Genomic DNA, 21,541 nt, shown 5'->3' on the forward strand with positions numbered 1-21,541 from the left:
GTGGATTTTTCCACTTTTGGCCCTTCCTCCACCCTTGACGGAGGAAGACTGTGACTAGCACTTCTGCGATCTTTACCCACAGCCACCTCATACAACTTGGTAACATTAACATTCTAGGTGCTCTGAGCATTAATAGTACTTCCTCCATGTTCAGCTTGATCTTTTAGCTCCACAACACTCTGATTTACTGAAACAAGACAAAGAAAATTTTTAAAAAGTTAAAGATTTTCCAAAATCTTTTTTTCTTGGTAAACAGATACAACATTTAAAGCACTTCAACTAGGAGTTTGCATCCATTATTGACGCTTAATCAGGCACTTTTATACATTTACGGAGATACTGCACAGAACAAGCCCTTCTGGCCCTCTGAGCCACGCCACCCAGCAACCCCTGATTTAACCCTAGCCTAATCATGGGAAAATTTACAATGACCAATTAACCAACTAATTAATAAATCTTTGGAATGTGGGAGGGAACTGGAGCACCTGCAGGAAATTCTCTCGGTCACAGGAGAACGTTCAAACTCCTTACGGACAGCGAGCAGCCAGAATTGAACCTGGGTTGCAGGCACTGTAAGGTGTTGTACTAACCACTAACTACCTTCTGTTGATATACATTTTGTTATATCATGCCTTTTGTTAACACAATTTTGTAATTGAATAATATGCCTCAATCTCTCTGTAGCAAAGCTGTTCCACTACTTATGAGGATTGGTTGAGCGAGCTAGGGTTGTTCCACTTTGGAGAGGATGTTGAGAAGTGACTTGATAGAGTTATACAAGATATTAAGAGGCCTCGATAGAGTGGATGGCCAGAGACTTTTTCCCCAGGGCAGAAATGGCTTGAATGAGGATGAATAATTTTAAGGTGATTGGAGGAAGTTATTGTCAGAGATAGTTTTTTTAAAAAACAAGGGGAGTGGTAGCTGTGTGAAATACACTGTCAGGGGTGGTGGTACAGGCAGATACATTAGGAACATTTGGGAGCCTCTTGGATAGGTACTTAGAGAAAGAAAAATTAAGGGATATCAGGGAGGTAAGGGTTTGATTGACCTTGAAAATAAATGGTTGGCACACATCATGGGCAGATTGGTCTGTACTGTTCTATGTTCCAATCAAAATGTACCACTAAAATCTATTGCCTGTCTTGATAACAAAACATAACAATGAAAGAACTAATACAAAAATCTGTATTAATGAATATCCTACATGCGAGTTAATAAAAAGTTTTATCGTATTAATTTTGCCTTCAGGAAAGCAATACCTACCCTTACTGCAGCACAAGCCATTTTGCAAGTCACAGATGATTTATCCTTCAGGGTCTTCTGGAGTAAAGGAACACAATCCTCCAAACTGATGCCATACCCTGGAAAGAAAGACAGGGAACAAGTCCATGAATTGATGTGCTCAGGAAAGATTGCTGTATTAATTTGCACGTAGATATCTATCACACACAACAGTTGTGTGGGTTGGTTAGGCTGCATTTGGAGAGGTCACCCTGCTGCAGGGAAGATGCCATTAAACTGGAAACAGTGCAGAGGAAATATACGAGGATGTTGGGTTATGGAGAGAATGAGGATTATGGAGAGAATGAGCAGATTGTGACTTTATTCACTGGAGCTTAGGAGAATGGAGAGTGATCCTGCAGAGGTGTATAAAACATGAGGGGCATATTTATAGTGAATGCATGGACATTTTCTGCAAGTTAACACACACACACATGCTGGAAGAATTCAGCAGACCAGGCAGCATCAATGGAATAAGGAGTCATTGTTTCAGGCCAAGACCATATCCTGATGAAGGGTCTCAGCTCGAAACATCAACTCATTATTCCTTTCCATAGATGCTGCCTGACCTGCTGAATTCCTCCAGCAGAAAGCACGTAAGCACGTGTGTGAGAGAGAGCAAGAGAGAGAGAGAGCGAGAGAGACAGAGAGCGTGAGACAGAGAGCGCGAGAGACAGAGAGCGCGAGAGACAGAGAGCGCGAGAGACAGAGAGCGCGAGAGACAGAGAGCGCGAGAGACAGAGAGCGCGAGAGACAGAGAGCGCGAGAGACAGAGAGCGCGAGAGACAGAGAGCGCGAGAGACAGAGAGCGCGAGAGACAGAGAGCGCGAGAGACAGAGAGCGCGAGAGACAGAGAGCGCAAGAGACAGAGCGCGCGCGCAAGTGCATTAGTTACTCTGGATTTCTAGCATCTATAGTAACTCATGTTTACTTTCTTCCCCCCCCCCCCCCAGAGTAAACCATGAATGAGAAGGCATAAGTTAAAGAGTGAGGGGAGAGATTTTATAGGAAGCTGAGGGGCAACTTTTCCACCCAGACTGATCAGTATATGAAATGAGCTACTAGAGGAAGCAGTTGAATCAGGTCCATTCACAACATTTAAAAGATACTTAAACAAGTAACATCACACAAACTATCAGACTAACAGCATATTAGAAGGATATTATCCATTTACCTGTTGTGCCTCGCACCACAGCAAGCCAACTTTCTGGATTAAATCGAGTCTTAATCAGAACAGAGTGAATGAATGTTGAACAGAGGAGTGCTGTGGCACCTCTTATTTGTGGATCTCCATGGCTGACATATTTCAAAATGTCTGATATGCACTGTTCTTCTGTGGAATGAGAAGAATTAAAACATGATGAGGTCATCTCCGAAAATATTTCAAGTTCAAGTTTAATTGTCATTCAACCATACACATGTATACAGCCAAACGAAACAGCATTTCTCCAGGGATAAGGTGCAAAACATAGTACATACAGTCACACACAGCACATACAGTCACAAAATAGTATTAGCACAGGTCCTTAAATAGCATGGCCTGAAAACTGATGGTGCATGGGATGTTGTCCTGTTTCTGCAAGAAAGTTCTGCAAGTTTACAGCAGTTCCTCTTTTTGCTGGTTCAACAGATGAAGGCAAACCAGCTTGTAGCATGCTGGGCCAGCCACAAGCATTCCAGCTTGCCTTCCAAGGTACGACACTGGAGAGCAGCACCGACGGGAGGGGCTAGTCCCTGACCCAATATGGATGATATTTCCAGCATGCCCGCCGCATCTGTTTCTCTCCCATATCACCTTCAGTACCTCCTCCCTTGTGCAACTGTAACAGGAGACACCATACCATGCAACAACTGAGGCATTGCAGCTCCCCACCAGTCTCACCAATGAACCAGACTTAGTTAACAATGATCACAAGAAAAATGTTTAGCACACACTTTTGCACCATTTGTTGGACCCAGAGAGGCCACTGCCACCAAGCCATTTTACATCTCACATCGGAACAAATATTAAAATTTGCAAATGCGAGAAATTTATCTAAAGGAAATGTACAGAACTCCAGATGTGGTCCCATCAGGTTGAAGTACATTTTATTCCTGCTCACAAGCCCCATCATAACATACCTCCTGCATTCCTGCACTTACTTGTTGGTTTTTGGTGTACATATCTTTCACCATTTACCTCTCATTTCCAAAAGTCCTCATCTTTTTCAGTACGCTGCAAACTTCACATCAAAATATAGCATCTCCAGCACCAGCCTACCCGCCATCAAGGATATTTACACAGAAAGACTCTGGAAAAGGGACAGTAACATCATGAAGGATTCCACCCACCCTGCTCATGGACTGTTTGTCCTACTCCCATCAGGGAGGAGGCTACCTTCCATCCACACCAAGACCACCAGACTCAAAAACAGTTACTTTCCCCAAGCATTAAGGCTGATCAACACCTCCACCCACTAACTCACCCCACCACCACTATTTTATCATTTCCTATCAGTCACCTTAAGTACAAGACAATCCTGTGCTTAGCATTGCTTTATGGACATACAATGCGTGTATACAAGCTATCTTACGTATTTATCTGTATTATGGTTTTTATTATTGTGTTCTTTACCATTTTGGTTTTTTTTGTGCTGCATCAGATGTGGAGTAGCGGTTATTTTGTTGTCCTTTACACTTGAATACTGGAAATTACAGGAAGTAATCTAGGCTTTTTTTCCCTCGTCCTGAGGACTTACCCAGCTTATCCAAATCAGCTTGAAGCCGCTTCACATACTCCCCTACTTACAATTTTGTGTGATGGCAAAGGTTTGCAATCAACATCACTGTGGTGGGCTGGATCTCAAATAAAGATGAGACTGAGTGTAGGAAGGAGATAGCATCCAACAGTATAGTGTCAATACCACAAACTTTCCTTCAATGTCAGCAATAGGAAGGAGCTGGCCATTGACTTCAGGAAGCTGGACAGATTACGTGACCTTGTCTGGATTAATGATGTTGAGATGGAGATGGTTGTGAGCTTCAAGTTCCCAGCTGCAATTATCACCAACAATTTGTCCTGGCCCAGCCACAGACACTACAGGTAAAAAGCACACAAATGCCTCTATGTCCTCAGAAGGCAAAATAAATTTTGCTTGACTCAAATTTTTATACATGCATCCTTTCCAGATACAGCACAGCATGGAATGGCAAATTCTCCACAAGAAGTTACTGAGTTGTGAACACAGCCCAGTCTACCACGCAATCCAGCCTCCCCTCCATGGATTCAGTCTGCACTTCCAGCTGTCTCAGGAAAGCAGCCAACGTAACCAATGATCCTTCCTACCTACTCTCAACTCCCCTCTCCCCTCTCTTATCAGGCAGAAGATACAAAATCCAGACTCAAAGATGGTTTATCTCACTGTCATCAGACTCATGGTTCCTGAGGGTTGTTATAACCATGGGTGGTAATGGGAACAAGCTCCCACTACTTATTAAATGCTGCAAAAAAAAACAACATATTTCATGACACATGAGTGATGATAAACCTGATTCTGATATGGGTCTCTATTGTCGACTGAGAGTGGGAATGGGGCAGGGAGAGGGAATCATGGTTGAGAAAAGAAAGGAGAGGAGAGGGAGTGGGAAGCACCAGAGACATTCTGTAACAATCAATAAACCAGCTGTCTGGAATCAAATGACCTTGCCTGGTGTCTCAGAGGTGGGTGTGTCTGCACCCGCACTACCCCCTGCCACTTATCACACACCTTTCCTGCAGCACTCCACCTTCACCACTTCCAACATCCTTTCCTCCAGTCAGATTTACAAATTCTCTCTCTGCTCCATTTTGACAAATACAGTACTGTGCAAGTCTTAGGTACTGTAGCTATATATACATGCCTAACACTTTGCACAGTACTGTACGTTGCCAATGCACTTGCACTTTGTAGCCACAGCATTATATTCTATATTGTTTTCTTTTTACTACCCTGATGTACTTACATATGGCAAGATCTGTCTGCATGACACAGACAAAAGCTTTTCACTGCTTCTCACTGTTTCCTTAAATGTTGCAATTGAACCCACATCCATTCCTTCTACTCATTCCACTCTCACACCACCGAATAGGAAAATTCCCCCTCCGATTTCCCTTTAAATAATTCACCTTTAACCTATGACCTCTAATTCTAGTCTCGCCCAACCTCATTAGAAAAGGAGTACAGGAGTTGAGTTGTCATGTTGAAGTTTTGGAGTATTGCATGCAGTTTTGGCCACCTACCTACAAAAACAATATCAATAAGTTTGAAAGAGTGCAGAGAAAGGTTACAAGGATGTTGCCAGAACTTGAGGACCTCAGTTTATATGAAAAGGTTGAATCGGTTAGAGCTTTATTCCCTGGAGCATAGAAAAATGGGGGGAACGTGAAAGAGGTGTACAAAATTATAAGACCATAAGACACAGGAGCAGAATTAGGCCATTTGGCCCATCGAGTCTGCTCCACCATTGGCTATGCTTTTATCCCTTCCTCTGCCCCATTCCCCAGCCTTCTCCTCGTAACCTTTGATGTCGTGTCCAATCAAGAACTAATCAAGCTCTTGAATACACCCAAAGACCTGGCCTCCACAGTTGCCTGTGACAATAAATTCCACAAATTCACCACCCTCTGGCTAAAGAAATTTCTCTGCATCTCTTGTTTTAAATGGATGCCTTTTATCCTGAATCTGTGCCCTCTTGTCCTAGACTCCCCCACCTTTCCACATCTACTCTGTCTAGGCCTTTCAACATTCGAAAGGTTTCAATGAGATCCCCCCCCCTCATCCTTCTAAATTCCAGCAAGTATAAACCCAGAGCCATCAAACGTTCCTCATGAGTAGAACTGGAGGTCATGGGTTAAGGGTGAAAGGTGAAGTGCTGAAGGGGAACATGAGGTGGAACTTCTTCACTCCGAGGGAGGTAAGAGTGTGGAACGAGCTATCTGCCAAAGTGGTGGATGCAAGTTCAATTTCAACATTTAAAAGAAATTTGTGTAGGTACATGCCTGGGAGGGCTAGGGAGAGCTATGGAACGATGCAATTTGATGGCACTGAGCAGATAAATAGTTCGGCATGGTCTAGAAGTGCCGAAGGGCTTATTTCTGCATTGTAGTGCTTTCTGACTGGGCTTTGATCCACCTTGGACTGATGCACTATTAGCCTCCCTCATATGCATGAGTTATAACCTCACAGTCAATGGACAGGTTAATGACCTGGCAAGATCATTTCTGCCATCTTTCTATAAACATAACTAGAAGGTTCAATCCTGAGAAGTAGCAGTGGAGGAAATGGAAGAGGTCAGGAAAGAGAAGAGCAGATCAGTATGGGAGAGAAGGAAGAAAATGGTGAGGGGTGGAAGGAACAGAAATGTAGGCAGAGACAAAGAGATAAAAATTTGAAGAAAGATACTGGGTAGCAGGAAAGAGAATGAGAACACTAGGAAGGGTTATTGGGGAAGGTAATTCATTATTTTTTACATTACAACTAATAAAGCAGTTCTGTAAAGGCAGTGGCTTTTTCCTTTGTGTAACACACAATCTTACAACAGTTACTGATAATCCCAGGATCAGAATATTAACATAGAACAATAAATACAGCACAGAACGGGCCCTTCGGTGCAGGATCTTGTGCCGTCCTATTAACCTACTCCAAGATCAATCTAGCCACACACACCTCTCCATTTTTCTTTCAATAATCAATAAATTATTCCATCATTACTGCAGTTGTGACTCACTCTTGGAAACACACCATACTAATCCAATTACCTTGAACCTCTAGAACTTCAAGCGAAGTCCTGTATAGTTTATTGAAGAAAGCTTCAGGATGAAGTCCAATGGCTGCTCCAACACAACTAACGGCCAATGCTTTGACACTCACCCGGACTTCTCTGTCAGGGATAAGACCTGTATCAAAGAAAAATCTTGAATGAAATATTCCACAGCAAGAACAAAAAAAGATGAAAGCTGATGCCATTCCAATACAGCAGCTTACCATTCTTCTGACCGGTTAAAAGGAAAGATGCACTAAGAAGACGAACACAATGGACTAAAGGTGCTGCATTTTCATCAGTATAATGGCCAATGTCTCCCTTTATCCGGCATGGCTGTTTATAAAGATAAAGGAAGATAAAGATTTGCTTTATTTGTCATTATCCAACATGACTGTTTGAAAGGCAAAAATAATTTTTGAAGTCAAGTGATCAAACTTTGAGTTATTAAATTCAGTGAGCAACAAGGTATTCTACAACCAGTTCTTCCAACTGCTGGAGAAACTGGAGCATCATAGCCACTTATGGATCATTTCTGAATCATCATTGCGTGATCTCCTGGTACTGCCTTAGCCTATCTCATTTGTATCCTAACAGTCACACGGGAAAATGCTCAGATCTTGCATTTCTGTGCACAATTCAATGAAAATTAATGGTAATGTTGTGGTATTGAATGAGGGCTATCTTCAGTAACAAACAATCTGCTGGAGGAACTCTGGGTCAAGCAGCACCTGTGGGGGTAGAGCAAAACACAGTAATGATGTTTTGACTCAAAATACTGACAATTCCTTTCACTTGCAGATGCTGCTCAACCTGCTGTTCTTCCAGCACATTGCTTTTTTTACTTCAGATTCAAGCAAATTTTTACACCTCAATTTTCAATAATACTACTGGGGGACGAAAGGACTTCCTGACCCTTGTGACAAAATAAATGGCCAATTTGGGGAAAGATAAGAGCAAAGTCTCAGGATTTACACTGTGTACATGATATAATCTGCCTTTGGACATTTACCTGTAAACATTAATCCAAACACAAGATTAAACACCATAAGTTCCAATTGTGTCAAATTGGTGAATAATGTTTCCTTCACAAGACACTTCAAAAAAAATGGGAGAAACTTATCTCCATTCCACACAAACATAACTCCCAAAAGTGAATGATTTCAAAAGGACACAAATGGAAAGTTGCACAGCAGGGGAACAGCTGGTGGAAACACAAGGAAATCCTAAACTTATTATGATTGAGCTCGCAAACAAAATTACATCTTAATAAATTCTATGCAATGATTCCATAGTAACTTCCTTAATATGTTAATTATTTAGCTACTCAGAAACTGTAATAAACTAAATGATCTTTTAACCAATTTTTTGGTGGAGGTGATTAAGGGAGATGTTGAGCTTGGATTCTTCACACCCACACCAGCAGATAGCAGTTCCCTCAGCTTGATGTGCTGTCAAAACAATGACACCTTCAGCATTGCATCATCCTCCTTCAACAGCCCATCAAATCATGGATTAATTGCTTCTACTCTGGTCCTATGACTTCCAAGGACAATCTGAGACCTGCATATATTATCACCAGTGAGGCACAAGTGGGAAGGTAAGCAGGTAGATTTTGTGGTGCTGTGCATCTTCCACTGCTCTGTATGCTACCCACACATGAGCTCGAGATTCTCAGTCCCATCATAGAAATGTTTCCTACCCTCATGGATCAAGGGTTCTGAGGAATTATTGGGAATGTCACCTTTTTAACCAAGGAAGCTTTGAGAACATTTTCAATCTTTTCGCCTATCCACATGATAGCTTCCCAATTGCAGAATTCCAAACTGAGCACTTTTTTCCCGGAAATCTAGTTTCCATTATTGAAGTTATACAACTGGTCCAATGGAGCCAACCAAGTATTACCAGGGCTGCAATATTATGGATAAGAACACAACAGAATTTCTCTTCACTCCTGCCTGTTGAATGTTGGATCAATACCTCTTAGCAGTGATCATTACAGCCTGGATTATGTATTCAAATCCATTTCTTGAACCCATAATACGTTAAGCAGATCAAACAAATTCACATATTAACAAACGGAGGCTGTTTTTAATGTGGGACATCAGCTTCAAAGCTTCGTAACTGAAGGAGTAGATTTATCTTCTCTCATTCCCAGACCAAAAGGGCTAAAATGCTGGTTAGACAAATAAATGATTCATGATAATGATAATGAAGGACACCAACACACTAATTATTCAGGTTCCTGAATTCAGAAACTTATCACATCTACATACAAAACATGCAAGTTATCTACATAATATTTCCTACTTTCAGCTTTTATTCTAGCACACCATACCTCCTCCCACCAGAACACTTATCTGCTCCTATATATTTACCTGCACATTTACTGGTAGGTCAGAAAGTTTAGAGTTGAAAAAAAAAAATCACAAGTCAAAGTTCAAAGTAAATTTATTATCAAAGTACATATATGTCACCATATACAACCCTGAGATTCATTTTTTGTGGGCATACTCAGTAAATCCACGAAACACAATAGGATCAATGAAAGACCAATGTGCAAGAGACAAACGCTGCAAATATGAGAGGAAAACAGTAATTATTATTATAAATAAATATTGAAGACACAAGATGACCAGTCTTGAAAGTGGTTGCGTGAACCATTCAGTGATCGGGTGAGTGAAGTTATCCCCTCTGGTTCAAGAGCCTGAGGGGTACTAACTGTTCTCAAACCTGGTGGTGCAGGACCTGAGGCTCCTGTACCTTCTTCCTGACGGCAGCAGCGAAAAGAGAGCCTGGCCTAGATGGTGGGGGTTCTCGATGACGGATGCTGTTTTCCCTCAACAGTGCCCCATGTAGATGTGCTGAATAGGAGGGCTTTACCCTTGATGGAATGGGCTGTATCCACTACTTTTTGTAGGATTTTCCATTCAAGGACATTCATGTTTCCATACCAGGCCATGATGTAACCAATTAATAAACTCACCCCCACACATCTACTGAAATGTGTCAAAGTTTTTGATGTCAAGTCCTGACCTGTTTACATCTTACCCATTATTGGGCCATCAATACTCTAACTACATTTCTAAACTTGATGTCATTTTCCATCTTAACATGGCACCAAGTTTAGAAATGAAATTCTTCCTCTGCAAAACAATTAACTAAACAACTGCATTTGGTTATTCGCTTACTGTTCCAACCAAGATATCAACTACAAACAATTCTAAACAATTGCTAACAAATCCAAACTGGACCTTAAAACAACTTGCCCCATGTATTTTAAAACTTCTTACAAAAAAGTATTTTTTTTTTCTTCAGTAGCTGTCAATATGAGGAATATTTTCAAAATAATATACAGGTCCACAATCTCTTATCTGAAATCCTTGAGGCCAGTTGCATTTCGGAATTCAGAATTTTTCGGATGTCAGAATCCCTCCTTATTGGTTCCGGGACCCCCCCCCCCCCCCCACCCCCTGGATACCAAAAAACACATATGCTCAAGTCCCTTATTTAACCTGGCTCAGTGTGGGTGGACTTTAGGACCCGGTGGAGCTCTAGACCTACGCACATCCTCCCGTATACTTTAAATCATCTCTAGATTACTTATAATATCTAGTACAATGTAAATGCTATGTAAATAGTTGTTATACTGTATTGTTTAGGGAATAAAGAAAAATATTTTACTTCCAACAAAAACATTCAATAAAACATTAAAATAAACAGCTTCAAACAAACCAAATCAAACACATGGTAAATGACTTATTGGAATAAATGTAGAATGTCACTGTCACTATAACACTTCAGTAACTTGTCTGTTTCTTTAAATCATATACAGTGGTAGTTCCGGCACCACATTCTTCAGTAAGACACCACACAGACACAACACGATCAAGCTTCTGCAATAATTCCACTTTCTGCGTTATTGATAATGATAGATGCTTCCTTCTCTTTTTCTCATTGTTACCCATAAGGGGTATCTACAGCTGTTTTTGACATTTTCACAGTGAAATTAAACAAAGTCAACAGTGAACACAAAATATCAGCAAACAGCAAATGCACGTGTAACCAGTACGAGTGCTGAGCCACAACTGACGTCTGGCGGCCTCTGCTAGTGCTGCCACGTCACACCTGAGTGACGTCAGCTGTTGGCGAAAAAAACTTCGGTTTTCTAAGCTTTTTGGATTTCAGAATTTTGGATAAGGGATTGTGGACCTGTATTTGGTATTGATAGCACCTTCCGTTCAAAATTGTGGGGAAACTAAATGACTCTGTGTAGATGACTCAGTGCACAGTTGTGACACCAAAGTGTAGTTTGGAATCTCCATCCCATGCCACTACATTCTCAGTCTTCTACTCTGCTCCAAAGAAACAGAATAGAAATGAAATAAACACCTTATCTTCCGACTAGGCACAATACTGACTTCTCAGGTAACAATTTCACACATTTCTGCTACTTCCATTTGTAACCATTATACTTTATTCGTTAGAGACACTAGAACAAGAAACTGCAGGTGCTGAACCAGGAGCAAGGAAATCTAGATGAGAGATCCCAACCACAACATCGCCTGTTTATTTCCCTCCATGGATGCTGCCTGGTCTGCTGAGTTACTCTGGCAGTTTTGTGCTGTACTTTAATTCATCATTGGGCTAAGACCATAAGACATAGGAGCAGAATTAGGTCATTTGGCCCATTGAGTCTGCTATTCCATCAGATTAATTTATTTATCCTCTCAACCCCATTTTTCTGCCTTCTCCCTGTAGCCTTTGACACCCTAATCGAGAACTTATCAATCTCTGTATCTCCATGTTCCCAATAACTGGCCTCCACAGCCAACTGTGGCAATGAATTCCACAGATTCACCAGCCTCTGGCTAAAGAAATTGCTCATCTCTGCTCTCATGGGACGACTTTGTATTTTGAGGCTGTCCCATCTGGTCCTGAATTCTCCCATGACTGGAAACACCCTCTCCACATTTACTCCATCTAATCATTCTAAAGATAGAAGCATCAATGGCAAGGTTAGCTTTTATTGCTCCTTAAATTAAGATGCTAGAGGTCCAACCCACCCTCATCATAAATTAGCCACATGGGAAACAAACAGGAAACTGAATGAGACAGAAGACTAAGCACATGACCTTATTGAACGGCAGGCCTCATGGGCTATTATGCCTGTTCTTGTTCCAACAACCTCGATTGAATTCCTTGCCATAGATGGCTGTGGAGGGCAAGTCACTGGATATATTTAAAGTGGAGGTTGATGGGTTCTTGATTAGCAAGGATGTCGAAGGTTACAGGGAGAAGACAGGAGAATGTGGTTGAGGGGAAACATAAATCAGAGATGATGGAATGGCGGAGCAGACTCGATGGACCAAATGCTCCAATTCTGCTCCCATGTCCCATGGTCTTAATGCTGACCATCACAGTTGTAATCATTTTCTACGGTAGTCCACGGTGTAACCGTGCCTCATTATAAATAAGCTTTTCCTATTCTCCCTCCAAGAGGACCACAACCTTGTGGCTTGGAGGCTAGTGTGCCTCAATGACCCAGAGAGCTATGTTGGCTGGAGTCAGGGCTTTACGTTTTGGCTCTTGGTCAGGTCACCCTTGCCAAATGTGTCAAAAGGTAGAGGCCAGATTAAGAGTGGTCCACTGGTGTTCACAGTTCAGGGGTTCAGCTCAGGGCCAACAACCATAACTGGTAAAACAAAATTGTTAAGGAAATAGCAATGAAGAATCCTTCTATATCTGAGTGCGACGGTATTCCTGAGTCTCCAACCAGCACCTGCATGACTGGCAGTAGTGAAAACCAAGAGGAAGCTACTGACATGATCACGGAAGCCCTGAACATCCCCATAGATGCTGCCCTAAATGCCTGTGGTGTAACATGCAGTAAGTTTTCCGCTCTCAGTTGTAAAGCTCTTATATTTGATGAGTCTGTGCCCGCTGGTGTGACATCCAATCATCAAAATATAGCCCAATTCTATGTACTCACAATTTTTGATCAAGGCAGAATCTTCTGATATTTCTATCTATAAATCAAATCTTTGAAAGCTACACTTTGCCCAAGAGTATAAGTGACTCGGCTTCGTGCTCTCAATATCAGCACCATTCATACCTTGTGGAAACATGCATAAACCCACTCCCAACATTTATCAGTCTAATGTTTTACATAGTCCTGTTACTACATCTTAAAGTCCAATGAGCAGTTAATAATTCATCACATTTTGGCAGATAAAAAAAATCTTATTGTGCCTCATTTATACACAGAATCAATGCCAAAGAGAAAAACAAATTAGCAAAGGCAAATTTATGGAAACTTGAGCCACTATTAGCCCATTATATTTTATTCATTTATAAAAAAAACACATCCAACTTGTTATAAAATGGATAGATGATAAGTTCATTACTTTCTATAGCTCAGCAGAATTGATTCTGCTACAAAATCTATGGAAGGTTTAGATTCAAGCCTCAAGAAATTGCAGTTTGTGCAGTTGTAATAAACCCCTCATATCTGCCTCTAATAAAACTATTTTGTGGGGAACGATAAATGACCAAATAAAACTATCTAAACTTAATGGCCACTTTATTAGGTACATCTTCTCGTTAATGCAAATATCTAATCAGTCAATCATGTGGAAACAACCCAATGCATAAAAGCACGCAGACACGGATAAGAGGTTCAGTTGTTCAGACCATACATCAGAATGGAGAAGAAATGTGATCAAGTGACTTTGGATCATGGAATGATTGTTGGTGCCAGATGGGGTAGTTGGAGAATCTCAGAAACCACAACTGATTTTCATGCACAACATTTCTAGAGTTTACAGAGAATGGTGCAAAAAAACAAAAAAAAATCTAGTGAGCGGCAGTTTTATGGATGAAAATGGCTTGTTAATAAGAGAGGTCAGAGGAGAATGGCCAGACTGGTTCAAGCTGACAGGAAGGTGACAATAACTCAAACAACCACATTACAACAGTGGTGTGCAAAAGAGCAATTCTGAACCCTGAAGTAGTTGGACTACAGCAGAAGACCAAAGACACTGAGTATATTCCACTACATTCACATTCAATAATTCAGTGTGATTCACTGGTTCTTTACATGAGTCAAGATGAATCATACTGGGAAAAAATTACAAGTTAACAGGTTTATGAAGAACTTCAATGGAATTTATATATTCTTTAATCAAATCTGACAACAACGATCTAGGATAATAATTCAGTTAATCTGCATGTTTAGTAGGTCAAAAATAGGAACACAGGACATAAGAAATCTCACGAGAGCCTGCTAAGTACTGCTAAGGCAGAAAAATGTTTTTGAGACAGCAGGACAAGCCTTGCCTCATGTGAAGTATTGTGTGCATCTACCAACAGGAAAGATGCCTGAATGAGTATAGAGAAAATTTACAAGGATGTTTCTGGGACTGAGTTATAGGACCTGAATTATAAGAAAATGTTGGATAGATTAGGACTCTATGCTGAAGCTCTAGAGAATGAGCACTGTAAGAATTTCAGTATATTAAATGGAACTATTAACTGGAGATCTGATAGAGGCAAACAAAATTGTGAGGGCATAGATAGGGTAAAGACAGGTCGTGTCCACCAAGGTTGGGCGAGACTAAAACTGGAGATTATGAGTTCAGGGTGAAAGGTGAGATCTATCTTTCTTTTTACAGTATTTTTATCCAGAAGAAAAAACAAGATTTACAGAGTGCAACACATAGATACATCTCAACATAAATTGTGTACATTCATATATTGTAATAAAATTAATCAAAATGGTATAGCATATCACATAAAGGTATTGCCACTCTGTAACCAAAAATTTAAAGATAGGTCATACATCATAAAATAAATTTTTTATATAAAAAATGTCAACCCCCTACCAACTACCAAAGAAAAAAGCTGATGGATGATAATGGGTAATTAGAAAAAAAACATATTCGCTTAAGAAGAGAAGATGGAAATATACATAGAAGTCTGTGCACTGTTAAACTTTATAAATTGGAAAAGTAATTTAGGAAAGGTCCCCAGTTATCATAAAAAGATTGTTTTGAATTTAAGACTGAGCAGCGGGTCTTCTCTAAATTTAAATAAGACATAATATCACGTATCCATTGAAGATGTGTAGGAGGGGTAGACTCCTTCCATTTAAGCAAGATTGCTCTCCTTGCTAAAAGAGAGGTAAAAACTAAAACCTGTAGGTTCAGAGTATTTAAAGTTATATCTTCATTTGCAATAATACCAAGCAAGGCAGTAAGGGGATTTGGGTCAAATTGGACCCTAAAAAGTTGTAAGAAGGTATGGAATACTTCCCGCCAAAACTTTTCAATTTTAGGGCAAAACCAAAACATATGAATTAATAGGCATCAGCAGAGTTGCATTTATCACAAAGTGGAGAAACGTTCGGATAAAAACTGGACAGCTTCTGTTTAGAAATGTAAGCTCTATGAACCACTTTAAATTGTAGAAGAGAATGACGAGCACAGAAAGATGATTTATTAACCCATTTAAGAATTTTATTCCATCTTTCATCAGAAATCTGACAATTTAGATCATCCTCCCAAGCTTTTTTTATTTTATCTAAAAAGTCTTGTCTAGAATCAATCAACAAGTTATAGATACTGGTAATAGAACCATTAACAAAAGGTTTTAAATTTAAAAGATCGTCCAGTAAATTTTTATCAGGACCTATAGGAAAAGTAGTTAATTGGAAACGTAAGAAATCTCTAATTTGAAGGTATCTGTAAAAATGTGTTTTTGGCAGTGCAAATTTAGTTGACAATTGGTCAAATGAAGCAAGAGATCCTGAGATAAACAGGTCCCAAAAACACTTAATACCTAGTTCATCCCAATCCTTAAAGACTTTGTCAGTCATGGAAGGGATAAAAAAAAAATTAAGGAGAATGGGAGATGATAATGAAAAATTCGCTAAACCAAAAAATTATCTAAATTGAGACCAGATCCTTAAACTTTGCTTAACAATTATGTTATCTGTTGTTTTATTTGCTGAAAAAGAGTATGATCCAAGAAGAGAGACAATAGAGGAATTTTTTTACAGAATTAACTTCTAAGGAGACCCATGATGGGCAATCTTTATGCTAAATATAATAGGACCAAAAAGTAATATTCCTTATATTGGCAGCCCAATAGTAAAACCTAAAATTGGGTAGGGCTAATCCATCCATCTCTTTATTTCTTTGTAGGTAAACTTCACTTAAACGAGCTTGTTTATTATTCCAAATATAAGATGTTAAAATTGAATCTAAAGAATCAAAGTAGGTCTTAGGAATAAAAATAGGTAAAGCCTGAAAAAGATATAAAAATTTAGGAAGAATTTTCATTTTAATCGAATTAATTCGGCCAATTAGGGATAAAGAAAGAGGAGACCATTTAGAAAGCGTCTTTTTCACATAATTCAATAAGGGGTTTAAGTTTTCTTTAAATAAATTCTTGAAGTTTTTAGTAATTGTTACACCTAGTTATGTAAATTGACTTGTAACAACTTGGAACGGAAATTTGGCATTTGATGACTTTAGGTCATTTAAAGGAAATAGCTCACTTTTATGTAAGTTCAGCTTATATCCTGAAAAAAAACTAACTGGGAAATTAAAGAAAGAACCGAAGGTAAAGAAGTTTCAGCATTAGAGATAAAAAGTAAAATATCATCAGCGTATAACAAAATTTTATGAGTCATACCTTCCCTTAGTATACCAGAAATGTCCTTAGATTCTCGAAATGCTATTGCTAGGGGTTCTATAGCTAAAGCAAAAAGTAAAGGACTAAGAGGGCAACCTTGTCTAGTTCCCCGCTGTAATTTAAAGGGCTTAGAAATTTGAGAGTTAGTAATAACCTGAGCAGTAGGAGACAAGTAAATTAATTTAACCCAACAAATAAAATTAGGCCCAAAATTAAGCTTCTCTAGGGTCTTAAAAAGATAATTCCACTCAATCCTATTGAAGGCTTTTTCTGCATCTAAGGATAATACACACTCTGATTTTTTTTGGATGGTGAATATATCACATTCAATAACCGACATATATTAAAATGTGAGTAATGATTTTAATAAATCCTGTCTGGTCATGTGATATAATAGATGGTAAAATATTTTCAAGTCTTCGAGCTAAGATTTTGGATAAAATTTTTGCATCAACATTTAATAAAGAAATAGGTCTGTATGAAGAACATTCAGCTGGATATTTTTTTTTTAAGAATAAGAGAAATAAAAGCTTCATAAAAAGATTGAGGGAGAGAGACTTCCAGTGGCTGTAATGGAGTAGGTTGCAAAAGCTAAGTGCTCCGAAATTATTTGCTTACTTTGCTGTTTAAACCTATCTCGGTGAGAGCACCACGAGTAGAAAGCAGTCTAAAAAAGAGGCTACTTTAGAGACTTTGACTGAAATGTTTCAACAAATGTCAGAGAGACTCGAAAAATTGGATAAACTGGATGACTTGGAATCCAAGTTTGACGTGTTACAGAATTCCTTCGACCTGGTTAAATCTGAACTGAAAACGCTTAATTGGAAACTTGGAAGTATACAGCAGACTGTGAATGACCATGAAATTCGTATTAAGCTACATGAAGAATCTCTGCCAGTGTTGTAGAAGGATATCGAAGGTTTCAAGAAAATTTCTAAGGAACAACTTAAAAAATACGACGCATTACTAAAGAAACTTACAGATTTGGAGACCAGGAACCGAAGGTGCAATATCAGAATCCTTGGGCTTCCTGAAAAACTGGAGGGTAATCAACTTACCGATTTTTGTGCTCAAATACTAGAAAATTTATTCCCTGATATATTATAGGAACTACCAAAATTTGAGCAAGTTCACCGAGTTACCCCGCCTAATTGGGATTCTGCCAAACCTCGCTCTATTATCATTCGCTTTTATGACTATCAGATTAAAGAACAGATCCTTCGTGAATCAAGGAAGAAACGCATATTACAATTTCGTGATCAACAGTTTCGGATCATTCAAGCTTATTTACCGGAAGTTCTAAGAGCTAGACAGGCTTTTAAAGAGGTCATGTCTGATCTTTTTAAGCTTGGCTGTCACCTTTCTCTCAGAGACCAGTGTAAACTCAAGGTTACTACTTCTGATAATAAGGTTTCTTGGTTTACGAAGCCTTAATCATTTGTTTAAGTAATTGGCGCCTTGTTATCTCTCAAACTATGCAAAATATGCAGGTAGACCACATCCATTTTCTCTTTTGCTGTTTCCCGCCTTTATACGGGTCCTCTAATGTTACTTTTTCGCAGCTCTTTTTAAACAATACGTTATATTCTTTCAGTGTTATGTTGATTTTTACCTTCCTTTTAGTAATTTGACTTAAAGTAATTATGTAGGGTATACATGTAGTAATTACTGAGGAATGAAATTATAGGGTGTTTTGCTTTACTTTAAATTCACTCTGATCTTTCCTATCTTTTGATTATTTATATACCTTTCAGTCTTTTACTGTTTTTCAATAGTATACAATATTCTATATTTCTTATTGCTGGTTTTTGGTTTTTTCATTATTTTATCATTTTTGTCATTTTGGTTTTTTTTCTCCCTTGAATGCCTTAGTCATGTAGGAAGCTATCTAAACCACTTCCCTTTCTAATTATTTTCTATTTGTTTCTTTACTCCTTTTTTTGCAGCCGCAAGTATATGTTGTTTTCCTTACTGGCTTCTACTATTTGATTTTATTGTCTTTCCTTTTTACCAAGACTAATACATTTTCCCATGGTTTTTTCCCCCGTAAATAGCGAACTTAATTACTTTGATATTTTGTTTTTGTGTACAGACATATATACACATATATATATATATATTTACAATAGTTTATTCAGCACAGCTATACATATATATTTTCTGGTGCCACCGGAGTTTTGGGTTGGGAACGTTAGATTTAGTCTTCAGCCCCCCTTGGCTGATTTCTCTCTTTGGGGGGAGGGAGGGGGGAAATGGGTTCTTTCAGAAAGCTGATTGGATGCTTTTACTGTTTTATTTATTCACTATCTACATGTCTGTGATTACCTTTTATACATTACTAAAGGATACTTAATCGATTCTTTTATTAATATACTGTTTTAATGTGAAAGGTCTAAATAACCCTGTTAAATGAAATAAGATTTTCTCTTATATCCAGAAACTTAAAACTCGTATAATCTTTCTTCAAGAAACCTATATTCATAAAGATGATATTTCACGTTCTTTCAAAGGATGGAGGTATACATTTTCACTCACCCTCTCAATCTAGATTGAGAGGCGTCTCTATCCTGTTTGATCAGAATGTATCCTTTATTCAACATAATGTAATTTCTGATACAAATTGCCGCTTTGTTATTGTTTCAGGTAGTCTTGAGAATAAACTAATGGTATTTGCGAATGTATACGCTCCAAATACAGATGACTCCTTGTTCTTTGGACGTCTTTTCTCTTTTCTGCCTGATTTGAATCGGTATTCCTTAGTGATGGGCGGAGATTTTAATTTTTGGCTTGATCCTATATTAGACCGCTCTTCAAGTAAAACCCCTGTCATTAATAAATCGGTCCTACTTTTTAAATCTTTTCAGAATGGCAGGCAGTGACTAGTGGGGTACCGCAAGGCTCAGTGCTGGGACCCCAGTTGTTTACAATATATATTAATGATTTTGACAAGGGAATTAAATGCAGCATCTCCAAGTTTGCGGATGACACGAAGCTGGGCGGCGGTGTTAGCTGTGAGGAGGATGCTAAGAGGATGCAGGGTGACTTGGATAGGTTAGGTGAGTGGGCAAATTCATGGCAGATGCAATTTAATATGGATAAATGTGAGGTTATCTACTTTGGTTGCAAGAACAGGAAAACAGATTATTATCTGAACGGTGGACGATTAGGAAAAGGGGAGATGCAACGAGACCTGGGTGTCATTGTACACCAGTCATTGAAGGTGGGCGTGCAGGTACAGCAGGCGGTGAAAAAGGCAAATGATATGTTGGCATTCACAGCAAAAGGATTTGAGTACAGGAGCAGGGAGGTTCTACTGCAGTTGTACAAGGCCTTGGTGAGACCGCACCTAGAATATTGTGTGCAGTTTTGGTCCCCTAATCTGAGGAAAGACATTCTTGCCATAGAGGGAGTACAGAGAAGGTTCACCAGATTGATTCCTGAGATGGCAGGACTTTCATATGAAGAAAGACTGGATCGACTAGGCTTATACTCACTAAAATTTAGAAGATTGAGGGGGGGGGATCTTATTGAAACGTCTAAAATTCTAAAGGGATTGGACAGGCTAGGTGCAGGAAGATTGTTTCCGATGTTGAGGAAGTGCAGAACAAGGGGCCACAGTTTAAGGATAAAGGGGAAGCCTTTTAGGACCGAGATGAGGAAAAACTTCTTCACACAGAGTGGTGAATCTGTGGAATTCTCTGCCACAGGAAACAGTTGAGGCCAGTTCACTGGCTATATTTAAGAGGAAGTTAGATATGGCCCTTGTGGCTAAAGGGATCAGGGGGTATGGAGAGAAAGCAGGTACAGGGTTTTGAGTTGGATAATCAGCCGAATGGCCTACTCCTGCACCTATTTTCTATGTTTCTATTTCAATGTGGTATTCTCGACATGTGGCGATTTTTACACCCTCAAGAAAAGGAATATTCATATTTCTCTCAGGTTCATCATATGTACTCTTGGACTGACTATTTTTTATAAATAGAAACTTGCTTCCACTGGTACCATCCTGTGATTATAAGGAGATTGCTTTGTCTGATCATGCGCCTGTGCTTCTGGCTTTAAGATTACCTGTTTACTCTGTACCAAATAGAAGTTGGCGTTTTAACTTATCATTGTTATCTGATAAAAATTTTCTGAAGTTTTTGGAAAACCATATTACTTTTTTCTTTAAGAAAATTTTAAAGGAGATACTGCTAGTACTATAGTCTGGGATACTTTTAAAGCATATATTTGTGGAGATATTATCTCTTACTCTACCTATATAAAGAAAAAAGCTGACAAAGAAAGGTCTGACCTAGCAGCGATATTAAAAGATCTTGATCGAAAGTATGCCCTATCTCCAGATCCAAGTATATATAATAAGCGGATTGAAATCCAATCCAAGTATAATCTTCTGCTGACTTATTCAATTGAATGACAGCTGTTGAGAGATAAAACTCAATTTTACATTCACGGGGATAGAACAGGTAGTTTATTAGCCAATCGCTTAAAATCTTTTACAGTTAATTGTCAAATCATAGAAATTTTTAAAGATAATGGTACTAAGATATCCGACCATTCTGAAATTAACAGCGTATTTAAAGACTTTTACCTTAAGTTGTATCAGTCTGACTCTTCTTCAGATGATACCTATATGAATGCCTTTTTCAGTAATATCAACATTCCTACCTTGTCTGCTGATAGCCTAATACAGTTAGATCAGCCTATTTCCAATGAAGAAGTGGCTGAGGCCATACGTGCTTTACATTCTGGTAAGACCCCAGGACCTGATGACTTTCCTGGG

General features: G+C 39.1%; 1 protein-coding gene across 6 annotated transcripts in view; it reads right to left on the minus strand.

Annotated features, from left to right (window-relative positions):
- The window catches only part of htt (huntingtin), a 246,898-nt gene that overhangs the window by 144,049 nt on the left and 81,308 nt on the right, over positions 1 to 21,541 (minus strand). For all 6 annotated transcript variants that reach the window (XM_073047912.1, XM_073047911.1, XM_073047909.1 and 3 more), the window contains 4 exons: positions 7,287 to 7,398; positions 7,061 to 7,198; positions 2,459 to 2,617; positions 1,267 to 1,364 (listed from right to left, as the gene is read on the minus strand). In XM_073047912.1, the coding sequence (XP_072904013.1) occupies positions 1,267 to 1,364; positions 2,459 to 2,617; positions 7,061 to 7,198; positions 7,287 to 7,398 (507 nt within the window). The remainder of the gene's footprint in view (positions 1 to 1,266; positions 1,365 to 2,458; positions 2,618 to 7,060; positions 7,199 to 7,286; positions 7,399 to 21,541) is intronic.

This window comes from Hemitrygon akajei, chromosome 6, assembly GCF_048418815.1.
Source record: "Hemitrygon akajei chromosome 6, sHemAka1.3, whole genome shotgun sequence".
Classification (NCBI taxonomy): Eukaryota; Metazoa; Chordata; class Chondrichthyes; order Myliobatiformes; family Dasyatidae; genus Hemitrygon; species Hemitrygon akajei.